The 13545-nt window shown below is 42.1% G+C and overlaps 1 protein-coding gene across 13 annotated transcripts in view; it reads right to left on the bottom strand.

The window, feature by feature from the left end:
- Positions 1-12834, bottom strand: part of camk2g1 (calcium/calmodulin-dependent protein kinase (CaM kinase) II gamma 1) — a 40184-nt gene extending 27350 nt beyond the window's left edge. For 5 of the 13 annotated variants that reach the window (XM_006791001.3, XM_006791002.3, XM_006791004.3 and 2 more), the window contains exons 1-3: positions 12565-12828; positions 10433-10527; positions 2575-2634 (exon numbers count right to left, since the gene is read on the bottom strand). In XM_006791001.3, the coding sequence (XP_006791064.1) occupies positions 2575-2634; positions 10433-10527; positions 12565-12629 (220 nt within the window). In that variant the 5' untranslated portion in view covers positions 12630-12828. Of the gene's footprint in view, positions 1-2574; positions 2635-10432; positions 10528-12564 lie in introns of all 13 variants that reach the window. The other 8 variants (XM_006790995.3, XM_006790996.3, XM_006790997.3 and 5 more) reach the window with 4 other exon arrangements.
- Between the last annotated feature and the right edge of the window lie 711 nt (positions 12835-13545).

Raw genomic sequence — 13545 nt, 5'->3', positions numbered from 1 at the left:
AACCAGGGTATATGCTAAACCATTAGACTACTTGGACACCTCTAAACAGGGGTATTTTGTCCCAAGCAGAGAGCAGTCACTCATGCACCCTTTCCTTCTTTTTACATGTCCAGTTACAGCATTTTGTTTTTCTGTTTTGCTGCCAGTTTCAGGTACACAACATCATCATTCTTAACAAGAAAGCACAAAACAAGACCCAACGTAAATCTCTAAAATAATTAATTGCAAACAAAGACCTACAAAGACCAGAACCAGTCTAGGAAATGTTATTTTTTGTGTTTCCTGATTGCTGAGCTATCCAAACCCCTGGTCTGAAACAGAAGTAGCGAACGCACTAATGAGTTCATTCTGCGGTTATGCAGTAACCACCGTGGCTCTCAGCTTGTCAACTTAACTAAACAGCAGCAGAATGACGAAGCAGGATCCAGGCTGCACAATCCACGAGTTACAGGATGGGCCTGAGACACAGCTTAGGTTTAATGTCAAGAAAGAAACTTATTGTTATGTAAAGCGAATATCAGTTGTATAATAAGATGAAGTAGGATGGCCCCTGCAGCAAGAAACAAGAGCGACTGTTCTTTACTCCTCCTCCCATCTTCTCGCTCTCCCTCCATCTGTCTCCTACTCCTGCTTTCGTCTCTCCATCTGTCTCATTTTTGTGCCCTCTTTTGTCTAAAGTTTGAACATATACGATGCCAAAATATGCCAAAAAGGGGAAAGGACATGAGAGCGAAATGTATATAGAAAGGGAAAGAACAGGAAAAGTAGGTGAGGGACAAATGAGTGCCGGGGGGGGGGGGGGGGGGGGGGGGGGGGCTTTTCAGAAAACTAGGACATGAGGAAAATAGAAATGAGCAGTGCAGTGAGAAAGGTGTCATTGATTTTGACATTTTCCCCTTTGTGCCCTTTACCGATCTCTCCTGAACATCTCTATGAGGAGATGTATAATTCATGTCACTGCGATATGGGTTTCCATCAGAAAGGTAAAAAAATAAATAAATAAATATCACTATGTAAAGAAGGCAGAGAGCATTTCTCACAAGTCAGCTTTGATTATCTTAATTTTTCCACACACACACACACAGCAAAAGTCAGCTTCAAGGCATCTTCACACATGTACCATAGGTCTAAACCTTCTAGCACCCAAGCACAAACTCCGTGTGATGTCGGATTGAGCTGAAGTGTGAATATCGCAGTTAATAATCTGGTGCATTCATTGTTAGCGAGTGGGCGTCACACGTGCTGTGTGACGCCCACTCGACGCTATGTTCTCGACGCTATGTTCTATCTATGCAGCTCCCTCGCCTGTGAGTATTTCCAGTAGTGCGAAAGCGTTTGAAGCAGCCTATTTCCTGCTGTGTGCTACATACAAGGCAAAAAAAGAAAGGACTGTGGAAAATATCCTGACCTGATTTTCCCAAAAACTGACCAAAGTTCACGCACAACTGATTCTGTGACCTCTTATTCTGAACGGCACTGTTCATATCGTTTGTTTTTAAATCAGCGACGGCGATGTCATCAGCAAATGTTTCTGTTATCATTTATAATACGCCATAACTTCCATGATTGCTACAAAGGGTAGTTTTTCGCTAGCAGAAAGTGGTGCAAACGAGCCTGATCGGTGTGTCGTTAGTAATCTAACAGCCAAACATTGGTACAGGCAAAAAGTTGTTATCAACCCAACAACTCAACCGCTGCCTACCGCAGAGACATTAGAGGAATGGGTGATGAGATCTCCAGAGATTATTTCAAAAAATGAACAAAATGAAACCCTGCTGCTGCAAATAAGATACGACAGCAATGCTCCAGGAAACGATTAATCTTGTGATTTGATCATCACAAGCACAAGCTGGAAAATAAATACATTAACTCAATTGATGTATTTATTTTACCATTCAGTGCGTTCTTTGTGATTCTGTTTATTTCTAATGTGACAGCGGCACGTACAGTTACACATTACAGCGTGTTCAAAGAGTCTGTCCTATAGATTAGTAATGGAGATGGTCACCAGATTAAAATTAAAGGGATTTTATTGATTTACAGGTATTACTGGTGGGTAAAGAGGCCTACGGTCAAACCTTCAAGATTAGTATCTCCAGTTTCCTTGAATTGCTTCATATCTGTTCAGATAAGATCAATCCTGGATGTAATCAGCATGCTGACTCTCAAATGATCCATCATCGTATAGTTGACGTGTCTGAGTAAAACATTATGCCAGTGTTACTGGAGTGTTTATTCTGTTTTCTATAAACAGATTATGAAGACTTTAAGTGCATTAATTAAATATTCCAGAAATCCTAGCAGAACCACAGTATGTGGTATGTGTAACACGCCAAATGATCTATTACATAAGAGTCACCCACTTGCAGCTCTGCTTTGAAATACCACAATAATATTATAACAAAAATATCTTAATTCAAGGTCAAATCACTCGCTTTTCTTTCCTCTTATTTCTTTGTATTTTAACAACCATTTCTATTTACAAAGACATCTTAAGCCTCACAAACAATATCTCTGAAATTCTCTGCTGCAGATAACTACTACAAGGATTGCATTAATTGGTCAGATACTCACCAATGTTGGGGTGTTTCAGGAGACGGCAGATACGAGCCTCTCTCTCAAGCTTCTGATGATCTGTGTGGACAAAACAAAAAAGGTTTATTCAAATTCAGCCACAGTAATAAAGTATTTAATAACATAATATAATTTCCACTTGAGGAACTTTAGCAAAACACATGTTCAGCTGTACAAGATGGATAAAAATAACTAAACACATATTAAGTGAGCTGAACATTAGCATTGAGATGGGATTTACTGAGGTTAGCAGCTGATGATCATCTAGTCTGCCACATTAATTTTGCACTTCCTCCATGTTCCAAAAAGTGATGTGAAATATTATTAACATTTCAGATGTTTTATGATTAAGGGAGGTAAAAGAACTGGCTCTGGTAAAATAACAGACAATATATTATCATAAATAGGTATTTAAAGATCCTGACATAAAAAGCTAGAGCCAGTATTTGTGACAATGAGCCGATCTGTTTAAGTCAGCTATGCTGTTCTGGGTTTACTGTCCCAGTGCATCAGTGTACCGTTGCTCACTGATGCACTGTCAAATCTGACATTGCTTTATACATAAAATAATAATTTCCTATACCTTGCTCATAGTGATTATTAGAGCTTTAATTTAATTTAATTTAACTTAACTGGTGCATATGTAACTAATTCTATATTGCTTAAGTATACATATCAGTAAATTAGTTAATCCCTAAAACAGTTATGTAAATCTTCATAATTCAGTTATTTTTAGAAATACATACATGAAAGGTAAGGGGAGTCTAAGCCATGTGACATGCAATGCTTCCTTGGTGGAAATGAATGGGGGACAATGTGGTTTTATGGTGTGGGCCTTCACCTGCTAGGTGCTACATTATCACCAAATGTTTGGAACAATAATGTTTGGTTTTTACACACTGGTGTTGCCAACAATATACCCATTAATGTCCTGCGAGAGAAGAGAAGGGCCACCTTTTACAAAGCCCCAAGTATAGCACACACCTTCATTATTTATGTTCTCTCCATCCCAAATAAAAATTTCAGTGCCTGAGACTAGAGCACAAGAAAACCAAGGCACTCGTGTTCCTTTTAAAAACTGAGCTACAGATGTTTAGTATTAAAAATCTACTGAGTCATCGGGCGATGTACGGCAGCTGTCAGTCATAAAAGTGTCTCTGTATGCAAATATTTAAATGAAGATGTGTTTTATGTGCAGAAAGAATAAACTAAGCCAACACTCATAAGCAGTAGCAATACAGTCATTTGCATGTAGAGACAGTCTCCACCTCTGAAATCTAACAATATGAATTAAAACTGAGCTCCAGTGCTAGCATTTCTGCACATGTGGTTTTAAAAAACACACAAAATCAAACGAAGAAGTCTGTCTGTAGCAACAGGTGCAGCGGTTTGCATGCACGTGTGAGTGTATGTGCTACAGGGTTTAGTGTGAAGCTCAGTTATGGACAGTGCAGTATTTGCACTTTAGACAAAGATTACACACCCGCCTCATCTCCAAACCAACATCCTTGTTTGAGGATTTGTCCAAGTCATGTAGCAACGTGCGTTTACACGAGTGCGTTTGTGCACGGTTTGCAGGTCTAAACCACACTACTTTTAAACTACTCCATCTAATTACCATGGGAAGAGGCCATGCAACTGCTGAGGTCAGAGGTCACATGGGGTAACTGTAATGAAGAATGACTGAGTCTGTGTGCTTTATCACTGTGGTGAAGCCAACTCAACTCCACAGCTCCATGGCGATGACACCACAGAGACACAGACTCAGTAAGATTTGCATTCATTTCCCCAGCGCAGCAACTACCTCAGATAAAATTCACATGCTGTTGCTGAGTAATCAACTATCACCTTACCCAGCTGTTCTTCTATATTGCAGTATAGCATTCACAGGCATTACAGCATGTTACTATAAAAGGCAACGTTATTGTACTGCAGTTTTCTAGATGGTCTCTGGCTGGCATTTCTACCAACACTGACAGATAAATTATATTTACAAACATGTTATAAACGCATTATAAATAGCTGCCTGAAAAACAATTAGAACAAAAACTTTATGAACATGCACCATATGACCCTTGGCTTTTGAGTCAAGATACATCATACCTAAGATTTAAGAGGTTTGTTTTCTTTTTAATAAAAAATGGAGGTTAAAAAAAAAACCCAAAACAACAATGACGGGCATTATCTAGTATGACTTTTGGTTTCTGGAGCTGCAGCCAACACAGAGGCAAAAGAAATACTCCAAACCAGGAAAAAAGTGAAAGGTAACCAGAATTGTTAATTTAGCTCGTCCTCAAGTTCAACAAAAACCTTCCTGAGTAATAGCCCAATAGTGCAAAGGCTTCTCTCTCAAACCTGCTGGACAGGAGGCGTAAATTTGCAGAAAAATGTGAAATCTTCCGTTTCTATCTGCTTGTTTGAACAGTGTGTTATGCTACCCGTTCTGTTCCATTTTAACATGACACATCTTTTCAGATTGTTGTAAACTTGGCTCTAGGAAGACAGCATTTTTAATCCACCTATGCATATTTAGTTAATTGAGGTTTTTATAGAAAGATATTTGCTGCTGTAGATATTACTGTTGCTGCTCTAGAAACTCAGTTTAGTTACTTATGAATATAAACATATCCTATTATATTTAAAGCCAAAGCTAGCCAATAATTTAATATACACGATGATTAGAAAACCCCCAACCACCTCGGTGCTCTAACCCCAGCACCTACGCTCTCCATAAACCTGGGAAAAATTATGAATTTAAGTGTAGAATTTGTTTGTTTATTGTACTTAATATTGTCATAATGAAAAGCTGCAGACTTCACATCGTGAAAGCCTACTTTCTTTGCTTTATTCAGCTCTATTTTTTTAACTTGCTGAAGATTTGTTTGTCCGTCCTCCTGCACCGTGCTACAATCTCTTTTCCACAAAACTCCCTGTTGTCTCGCTACAGGTGTAGATTTCCCTCATCTAAGAGAAAGCGAGTGAATAAGGGAGAGACCTGAACCACCTCCTAATTACACCAGTGACGCAGGACAGAGACAGACAGACAGAGAAGGAGGGAGGATTATATGAAACGTCCATTTGCTAGAGGATCACAGCTCCCCTGTGTGTGTCTGTGTGCATGCGCACACAAGCTTCTGTGTGTGCGTTTGTGTACAGCCGTCTACCCTGGTGCAGTGTCACTGCAGTGCTCACTAATTCATTCAATCTCCTTATTTGTTGGTGCGAGAGTATGTGGTAGAGGAAGACAGGAAAGAGAGGGCTGGAGGGTAATTACTGGCACTTCCTGCTGCTCTCTAATTGGCCATCTGCTTTGCCATGGGGCGGGCCCACAGCCATCTTACATCAGCTGAGAAGGATGGAGAGGACCTGACACACATACGCACACCCCCCTCTTTCTGCCACACAAAGCTGACAATCTGACTGAAGGCTTGAGGATCCAGTTCAATCTGTTTCAGGCAAGTTTACATCCAAAATGTTAGGACGGGAAATACTGACAAAACGATGGAAACGGTGTCAGTACTGGTTACAAAACCCTATTTTAGGGGTCCATTATTTCAGATAAGTTTTTACTAGAGGTGGTTCTGTGCTGCTTATTTTTCCTAAACTTGTGGTTTAAGAATGAAAATAATATACGATACAATTAAAATGTAAAACTATTTTTCCTGTTCCTTGAAAAGTATGGCAAAACTTGTCCTATAAAGTAGAAATGTTCTCAAACAAAAAGCACACATCAAGTAAAACACATGTACTATTTCAATAAGAGACACACGCACAAAAAAGTCATCATCAAATAAGCCGTGCTACACACAAGCAACATGTTGCTCAATATGCTGCTTCTGAGAAATTATTTTAAAGCCACTATCAAAAAGAACGAGAAGGGAGACATAACATTGATTCGAATGTCACTGAGATATATATAAAACCAGTTCCCCCAACAAAAGGTTTAAAAAGCTTTTGTCTGATAATACTTACCTACTATGCATGTGAGGTTTTACCTCCATCTCTAATAAGCATGGTATTGTATGATAATAATTAGAAACGTCTGCCACCACACAGCTGAAACAGTCTCGAACCTCAACTGTGTGCACGTGTCAACGCAACATGATTGGCTCATTTTTCCCCCCAATCTGACCATTTACTGCCTCCTTAAGTAAAAGCATAAAAGGTGCTCAAGGGAGTCTAAACTGTCATTTAATTTCCCTACGTCATTCAGTCAGAAAACATCGCTAATATGCAATCACCAGCCACTTTATTTGTTACACCTTGCTAGTACTGGGTCGGACCTCCTTTTGCTTTCAGAACTGCTTTAATTCTCTGTGGCATAGATTTAACAAGGCCCTGGAAACATGCCTCAGACATTTTGTTCCATATTGACACAACACCTGTTGCACTACATCAAATAGCTGCTCTATCAGATTGAGATAAGGTGACTGTGGAGACCTTTCGAATATAGTGAACTCATTGTTTAAAAACAAAAATGTAAAAAAAACTCAGATGATTTGAGCCTTGTGACATGGTGTACTTTCCTGCTTGGAGGCAGCCATGACAAGATTGGCACACTGAGGTCATAAAAGGTAGGACGCTGTCAGCAGCAAGACTTAGAGAGGCTGTGGTGTTTAGACCAACCTTTTAAAATGGTTTAGTACTAAGGGCCCCCAAGTGTAAGAATAGCCCCCTAAACCATTACACCAGCAGCCTAAACCGCTGTTATAAGGTAGGAAGGATCCATGCTTTCATGTCGTTTACATCAAACTCTAACCCTACCAGCTGAATGTTGCAGCAGACTCAGACCAGCGAACACTTCTCTAATCTTCTTTTGCCCAATTTTAGAGAGCCAGTGTTAATTGTAGACTCAGTTTCCTGTTCTTAGCTGATATGGAGGACACTCAGTATGTTCTTCTGCTTCTGTAACTGCTTTAAGCTTCCATGTGTTGTGCATTTAGAGATGCTCTTCTGCATACCATGGTTATAACAACTGTTTATTTGACTTTATGCGTCTTTCTATCAGCTTGATGCAATCTGGCTATGCTCCTCTGACCTGTGGCATTTTCACACCAGTCTCTGTAAACCCTAGAGATGGTTTTCTGGGAAATTCCCAGTAGATTTGTGAAATGCTCAGACCAGCCTATCTGGAACCACAACAATTCTACGTTCAAACTCCCTTGAATCAGCTTTCTTCCTCATTCTTATGCTCACTTTCAGCAGGTTGTCTACATGTCTAAATGTGTTGGTTTGCTGCCATGTGATTGGCTGATAAGAGATTTGTGCCAATAATTGGTTTAACAGGTATACATATCGTTCTGTAGGCAATTTCAGTGATTTAATACCTTTCATATTTAAATAAATTTACAGATTGGTGAATTTTTTTAATATATATTTATGCATCGTTTACTTGAAAACCATTTTTTTGCTCAATTTCTGTAAAAAAAAAAAAGAAGAAGAAGAAGAAGAAGAAGAGAAAACTCATGGAACAAAGAGATGTTATGAAAAGTAATTCAGAGTTCTAAGCCTCCTTCAGAGAGAAAACAGATGAATCTCACTAGTTTTCTGTTAACAACAACAGTAATAAGTGACTCTGGCAACAGGAGATGAGCCATGAACCAGCGATGAAATTGCTGAGCAATAAGTGCAATTTGTAAAATAGAGCAAGAGAAATCATTTTACTGGAACAATAATATCGCCCCAGGCCACTAACTGTAGGAGGAGAAGAAAAAATATTAAAGTAGTATTAAAGCAGACCATTTGTGTCTCTCTCTCCGACACACACACACACACTGTTGCTGGAGACAATGCAGCAGCCATCAACCTTCCAGTCACTCCAATCAACAAAATAAAACAGAGCATTCATACTGCGCAGATAGACTCATGCTACGCCAGTGCAGATTTAATACTTTGCATCACTTTGTTACATTTTTCACAATTTACCTCACAGTCTGTCATTTTAATTAATTACACGCACAAATCTTTGGCAGCCAAACAAACCCCTACCCCACTTAGCTAAAGCTGCCAAAATGAAAACCTCCATTTCTTTACAGTGAGAAGCAGGTGGGTGTCACTGCCTACTGCGCATGCTGCTGCCCACTTGCATCCATCCCAAAGGGCCTGTGGACAAAACTATACCACAGCCAACTCCCTACATTTATCTATTCCCCCCACTTCCTTCCTTCCTGTTTTTTTGGTTTCCTTCCTTCCTTGTCTCCCCCCCCCCCCCTCAGATTACTGCAGTGTTTACCAGAGCTTTGGGAGACTTGCCCACCAGGCCATGCAAGAGGTCAGACTTACCCTATTGGGCTTAAAAAAAAAAAAAAAAAAAAAAAGACAGACAAAAAAAAAAAGAAGCCCCACCCAAATCCTACTGGGCAAGATGCCTGCTAACGCACCGGCCTCCTGGTGTGGACGCTGTTGTGTTTGTGTGTAGGTGCATCTTGCGTCAGCAAGTCAAGACAGCCTACTGCAATACTTCTATTAGCACCAAATTCTCTAATTCATTCCTTTGTTCAGTCTATTGCATCTCCTCCTCAGTCTCATTTTATCTCCCTCCCCTGGTGTGGAGTGTCACCAAGTTTCTTGCAAGACTACACTGTTGAAAATCTCCTCCTCCTCTCCTGGCCAGCTTTCTTCTCCCCTGGCAAAAACACACATACGCACAGACCTACATTGTACTCCATGCCTCTGCAAAGAGCCAACAGTTTTCTGCTGAGCCTGTACTTTTCCTTGGTGGGACATTAATACTGGTAGCTGCCCTATGTGTACGCTTGATGGCAGGGATAGAACAATAACAGCATTACAACACACTCACACAAAACAGACATACTCCATTAGTATAACTCCCGCTCTCTGTCTCCCTTTTCACACAGACACACAAATGCCATAAGACACAGACAACAACAGGGAGGCGCCTAAGGAATCCGTGGGGTCTTAGTGGTTGATGAGATACATTTAGCGTAAGTGGATTAGCCTCAATACAAACCAATCCCCCATTGCAGCAAGACGAGAGAAAGGCAATGAGAGAAAGGCTGGCTGAGAAAGAAAGAAAGGCAAAGGTGTAACAAAAGAGTACAGGAAAGGAGAACAAAGGAAGCTAGGTGTGTGTGTCAATACTAGAAAGGAATCTGCAGCACTAATTTGGCCCATACAAAACTGAGAAAACTTGAAGTCAGGGGAGGTCTTGACATAGTGACATAAGCTCCCGTCATCATTGCAACATTACACGCCACACCATGCATGAGCATGTGGGTGTGAACGTCTGCAGGGAGGCACACAAGTGAAGCAACTCATAAAATTCAGGTGTGGACTGTGCAGCAGCAGCAGCAGCGCCAATCAATTAATTGTACAGCGGCCGTCTGCTCGCACCACAGAGGAGCGATTGAGAGTTATTTAATACCGAGTTTCTAAAGAGCGTTAGAGAAGATTCTGATAAGAACTCCCCACGGACATAACGACCCAATAAAAGATTTCCTCTGCAACTGGAATCATGGGACTTCTGTTTCTGCACAATTTCCAATAAGCAGGATTTTTCTAGACAATATTGGAATATTTTATAACTTCAATATCTGTGGTAAGCCACAGCAGGAGGTGATGAAAAAACAAATCAGTGACAGAACTGATTTTCAACAACACTGAATTTATGGGATTTATACAACGATAAGGTGAAGTACCTTGATTTGTTAAGCATTAGTGCATTGGATTAGCCACAAGCATGAATTTAAACCTGTTATTTCAACTACAAACTGCTTCTGAATATGGTTTTCCGTGGCATCAGTGCGTACAAAGAAAATAAGCTATACTGCTCAATATTTATCACAAACAAAGCAAACGCACATCGGTGTCTGTGTCAGTGAGTGTGGTGTTAGCATACCTCTTGCAGACAGCTTCTTAGTGTTGATGATTTTTGCAGCATATTCCTGTCCTGATGATTTCTTTACACACCTACGCACCACTGAAAAAGCTCCCCTAAGAAGAAAGAACATAAACAACCAAAAATCAGTTCCATTTCAGACGCTGCCTCTCTGGCACACACACACACACACACAAAGTGTGACATTTGAAGCTGCATCTACATGTGGCAGTGGTTTGTTGTGAATACTAACAATCTCACCCTTTCCCCCCTTCTCTGCCCGTCTCTCTGTCTCAGACTCACAGGTTTTTTTTTGTTTTACAGCCATCATATACTACATCACTATAACAGGGGCAGTAAACCTGAAAAGGTGAGACAATCAAGCAAACCAGCAGTCATAACAAGCTTCTCAAGCAGCTATGAATATGAACGACCGAGTACTTTCTCTAATCTCTGATATGCACACAACACAATGCAACCTACTCCCCCCGAGGAGGAAATTCAATTTGCAACAGGCAGTACAGAGACTGGGCTGCGTTTCACACAACAATCGTCAACATTTAATACATTCACACTCACAAATGCACTCAAACATAAAAGGAAGTGCACACTACAAGACGCCTGCCACTCTGAGGAGTTTCATATTGACCTAGATGAATGCTCGCACAGTGGCTCTGGTGATTCTATGAGTCTGAGCAGTTACACAAGATGTAATTACACATGGTTTTCATAGCATCTGGACAACCTGCAGTTTCGGGCCCTCGAGAGTTTCCCTAAAAGAGAAGAAGGGCTCCTTTTTTTGTTTTGTTTTTTTCTAATGCGGTGGATGATATATGGAGGGCTGCTCCTTTCTGCTGCACACTGCTCCTGGTCTCGATGATTAACCAGTAAATGAGAAGCGACAGGTGACACAAGTACAAGTCCGTGACTTGACATTAATAAGCTATGACGGAGCAAAATTCATTATCAAACAGGTGCAGAAAGATAAGCCAGGGTAAGTGGTCGGTCTGGAGGAAGATCAGGGGCAGTAGAGAGAAGATCTGTAGATGTGTGTGTGTGTGTGCCAGTGGACTGGCTATGTAATCAGTGCCATCGATTACTGTCAATTACAAAGGACAGAGTGGAAGTGGCAGTTGAAATTAAGGGCAGTGTATCTTTATACGGCCAGCGTCGCCCTGCTGTTGATTTGAGGGATAAAAGCCTTAGCCGGCCAAGAACAGCAGATGCTGTCGCTGCTGCTGGAGCAGAGGAGGTAGCAGTCTGATTTTTCTGCCGTCATCAAAATACCGAGAAAACACGTCATGCCTCTTACACAGTAAACGCCAAATTGCCCTTGTAACCACCCAGAAATCACAGATCGGCTCTCTTACGGAGCCTTAACAGCGATTCATTTATTGATAACATGATGGAGGGGACAGCTGGTGCGCGGAGCTTATAGGTATTACAGTGCAAACATAAAAGCGGCAGAGGTTGGACCGAATAACTTCCTCATTAACTGATCCAGGGGTACGTAGCGTTACTCAACACAGTAACACAAATCATCTGCAGCTGCTTGGAGAAGAAGAAAAAAAGAAAAAAAGGGAGGGGGGGTCGGCCTAGTTAGCTAGCGACCACAGCCTTAGGTCGAGCCCGCACAGAGCTGCCAGCCCCGTGGGCTGGTGAAATGTCACAGGGCTACGTCTCCGGCGTCTCTCGGGGCCCGGCTGACGGGTCAAGCAGACCAGAGAACACCGGCTACCAGACGCGGAAAGGCCAGCAGCTGCTCATACACCAACATCTGCGCCTTCTGCTCATCCCTACCAGCGATTAAAAGACGCAACGCTAGTCGGCTAACTCGGCCAGTTTATCAATATCAGCGTGGTAGCTCCCTGGCTAGTAACTGAACGTTAGTGCGCTCTTCCCGTTACTGCCCGAGCAGCTGTTAGCCTATAGCAGCGGTTATTTAGCCTGACTGCACTACGACAATAGTACACGCCTGCTAGCATGCACTGACAGACCACTAAAAGCAGGCAGCAGAATTAAGTCTACAAGCAATTTTGGCTAACTATCACTGCTAGCTGGCTAACCAGAAATAATATGAGGCGAGGTTGCGGGGGTGGGGGACAAAACGACAAGACAAACACGATGCACACTGTAACGTTGAGGCTGCTTACTTCCCGAGCTCCTCGTATAGCTGGTACTCATCAGTAAACCGGGTGGAAGTAGCGGTGGTTGCCATGGTTGGAGCCGTGAGAGGGGAGCCCGAGCCTTGGGGTACGACGGCGGCAGCTGCGGCGGCAGGCTCTCGTACAGGGTCCGAGAGGAGGGTAGCCTAGCCTCCAATACTAAAGCACCTTTCTGACAGGCAGGCAAGACTGAAGAGAGGAGAGAGGCGAGCAGAGACGGAAAGGGAGGGGCTGGCTACAAGAGGAGGAGGAGGAGTGATGATGGTGGTGTGTGTGTGTGTGTGCGTGTACGTGTAGTAAAGAGGTGCAATCCTCGCGAGAATAGGCTCGTGCAGCAATGAGAGCGGGGCCTCCAATTCAATGAAGTCACTGAAAAAAGTGGGGAGATGATGGTGAAATGTTCTCTCAGTCATTTAGATTAAATAATTCATCTTTTGTCATGCAGTGGATCTCACAATGAGATGCCACTAAAGTGTACAAGAGCCACGTGACGGTCCAGAGAAACAGAGTTGGCATCCAAGATCCGTCTCTTCTCATTTCTTTCAAAAAAAAATATTGCAGGCAACAAGCAGCAGCGTTTTTACTGCACCGGTCGGGATACACCCATCACTGGGTCACACCTTACTGCAGCAGAGTCAGACTGTGACACACACACACACACACATTCATACACACACAAGGCATAAGTTCACACTCAAGGAATCAATATTGATTAATGCAGGTCTTGCTCTCAACACAGGAGGTCGGCCTTCCTGAACAACTGAATTGACTTTGCATTTGAGGGGAGTGCATGTGCATAAGAGAGATAGGGATGGTTAATGGGAACAGTGTGACTGCTGTATCAGGTTTCCACTGACGAGCATCCACAGTGTGAGGGCTGTTGGCTTGGCGGCGCTAAAAGACAGTGTCACAAAGATCCAGAGTGCCTCTCTAAATGTTTAATGTGGCATGAGTGGGAGGCCATCAGAG

The sequence above is a fragment of the Neolamprologus brichardi genome, chromosome 8 (assembly GCF_056152115.1).
Source record: "Neolamprologus brichardi isolate AB-2024 chromosome 8, ASM5615211v1, whole genome shotgun sequence".
Taxonomy (NCBI): Eukaryota; Metazoa; Chordata; class Actinopteri; order Cichliformes; family Cichlidae; genus Neolamprologus; species Neolamprologus brichardi.
Note: the sequence above shows the minus strand (reverse complement) of the source record. Positions and strands in the feature narration are given on the sequence as shown.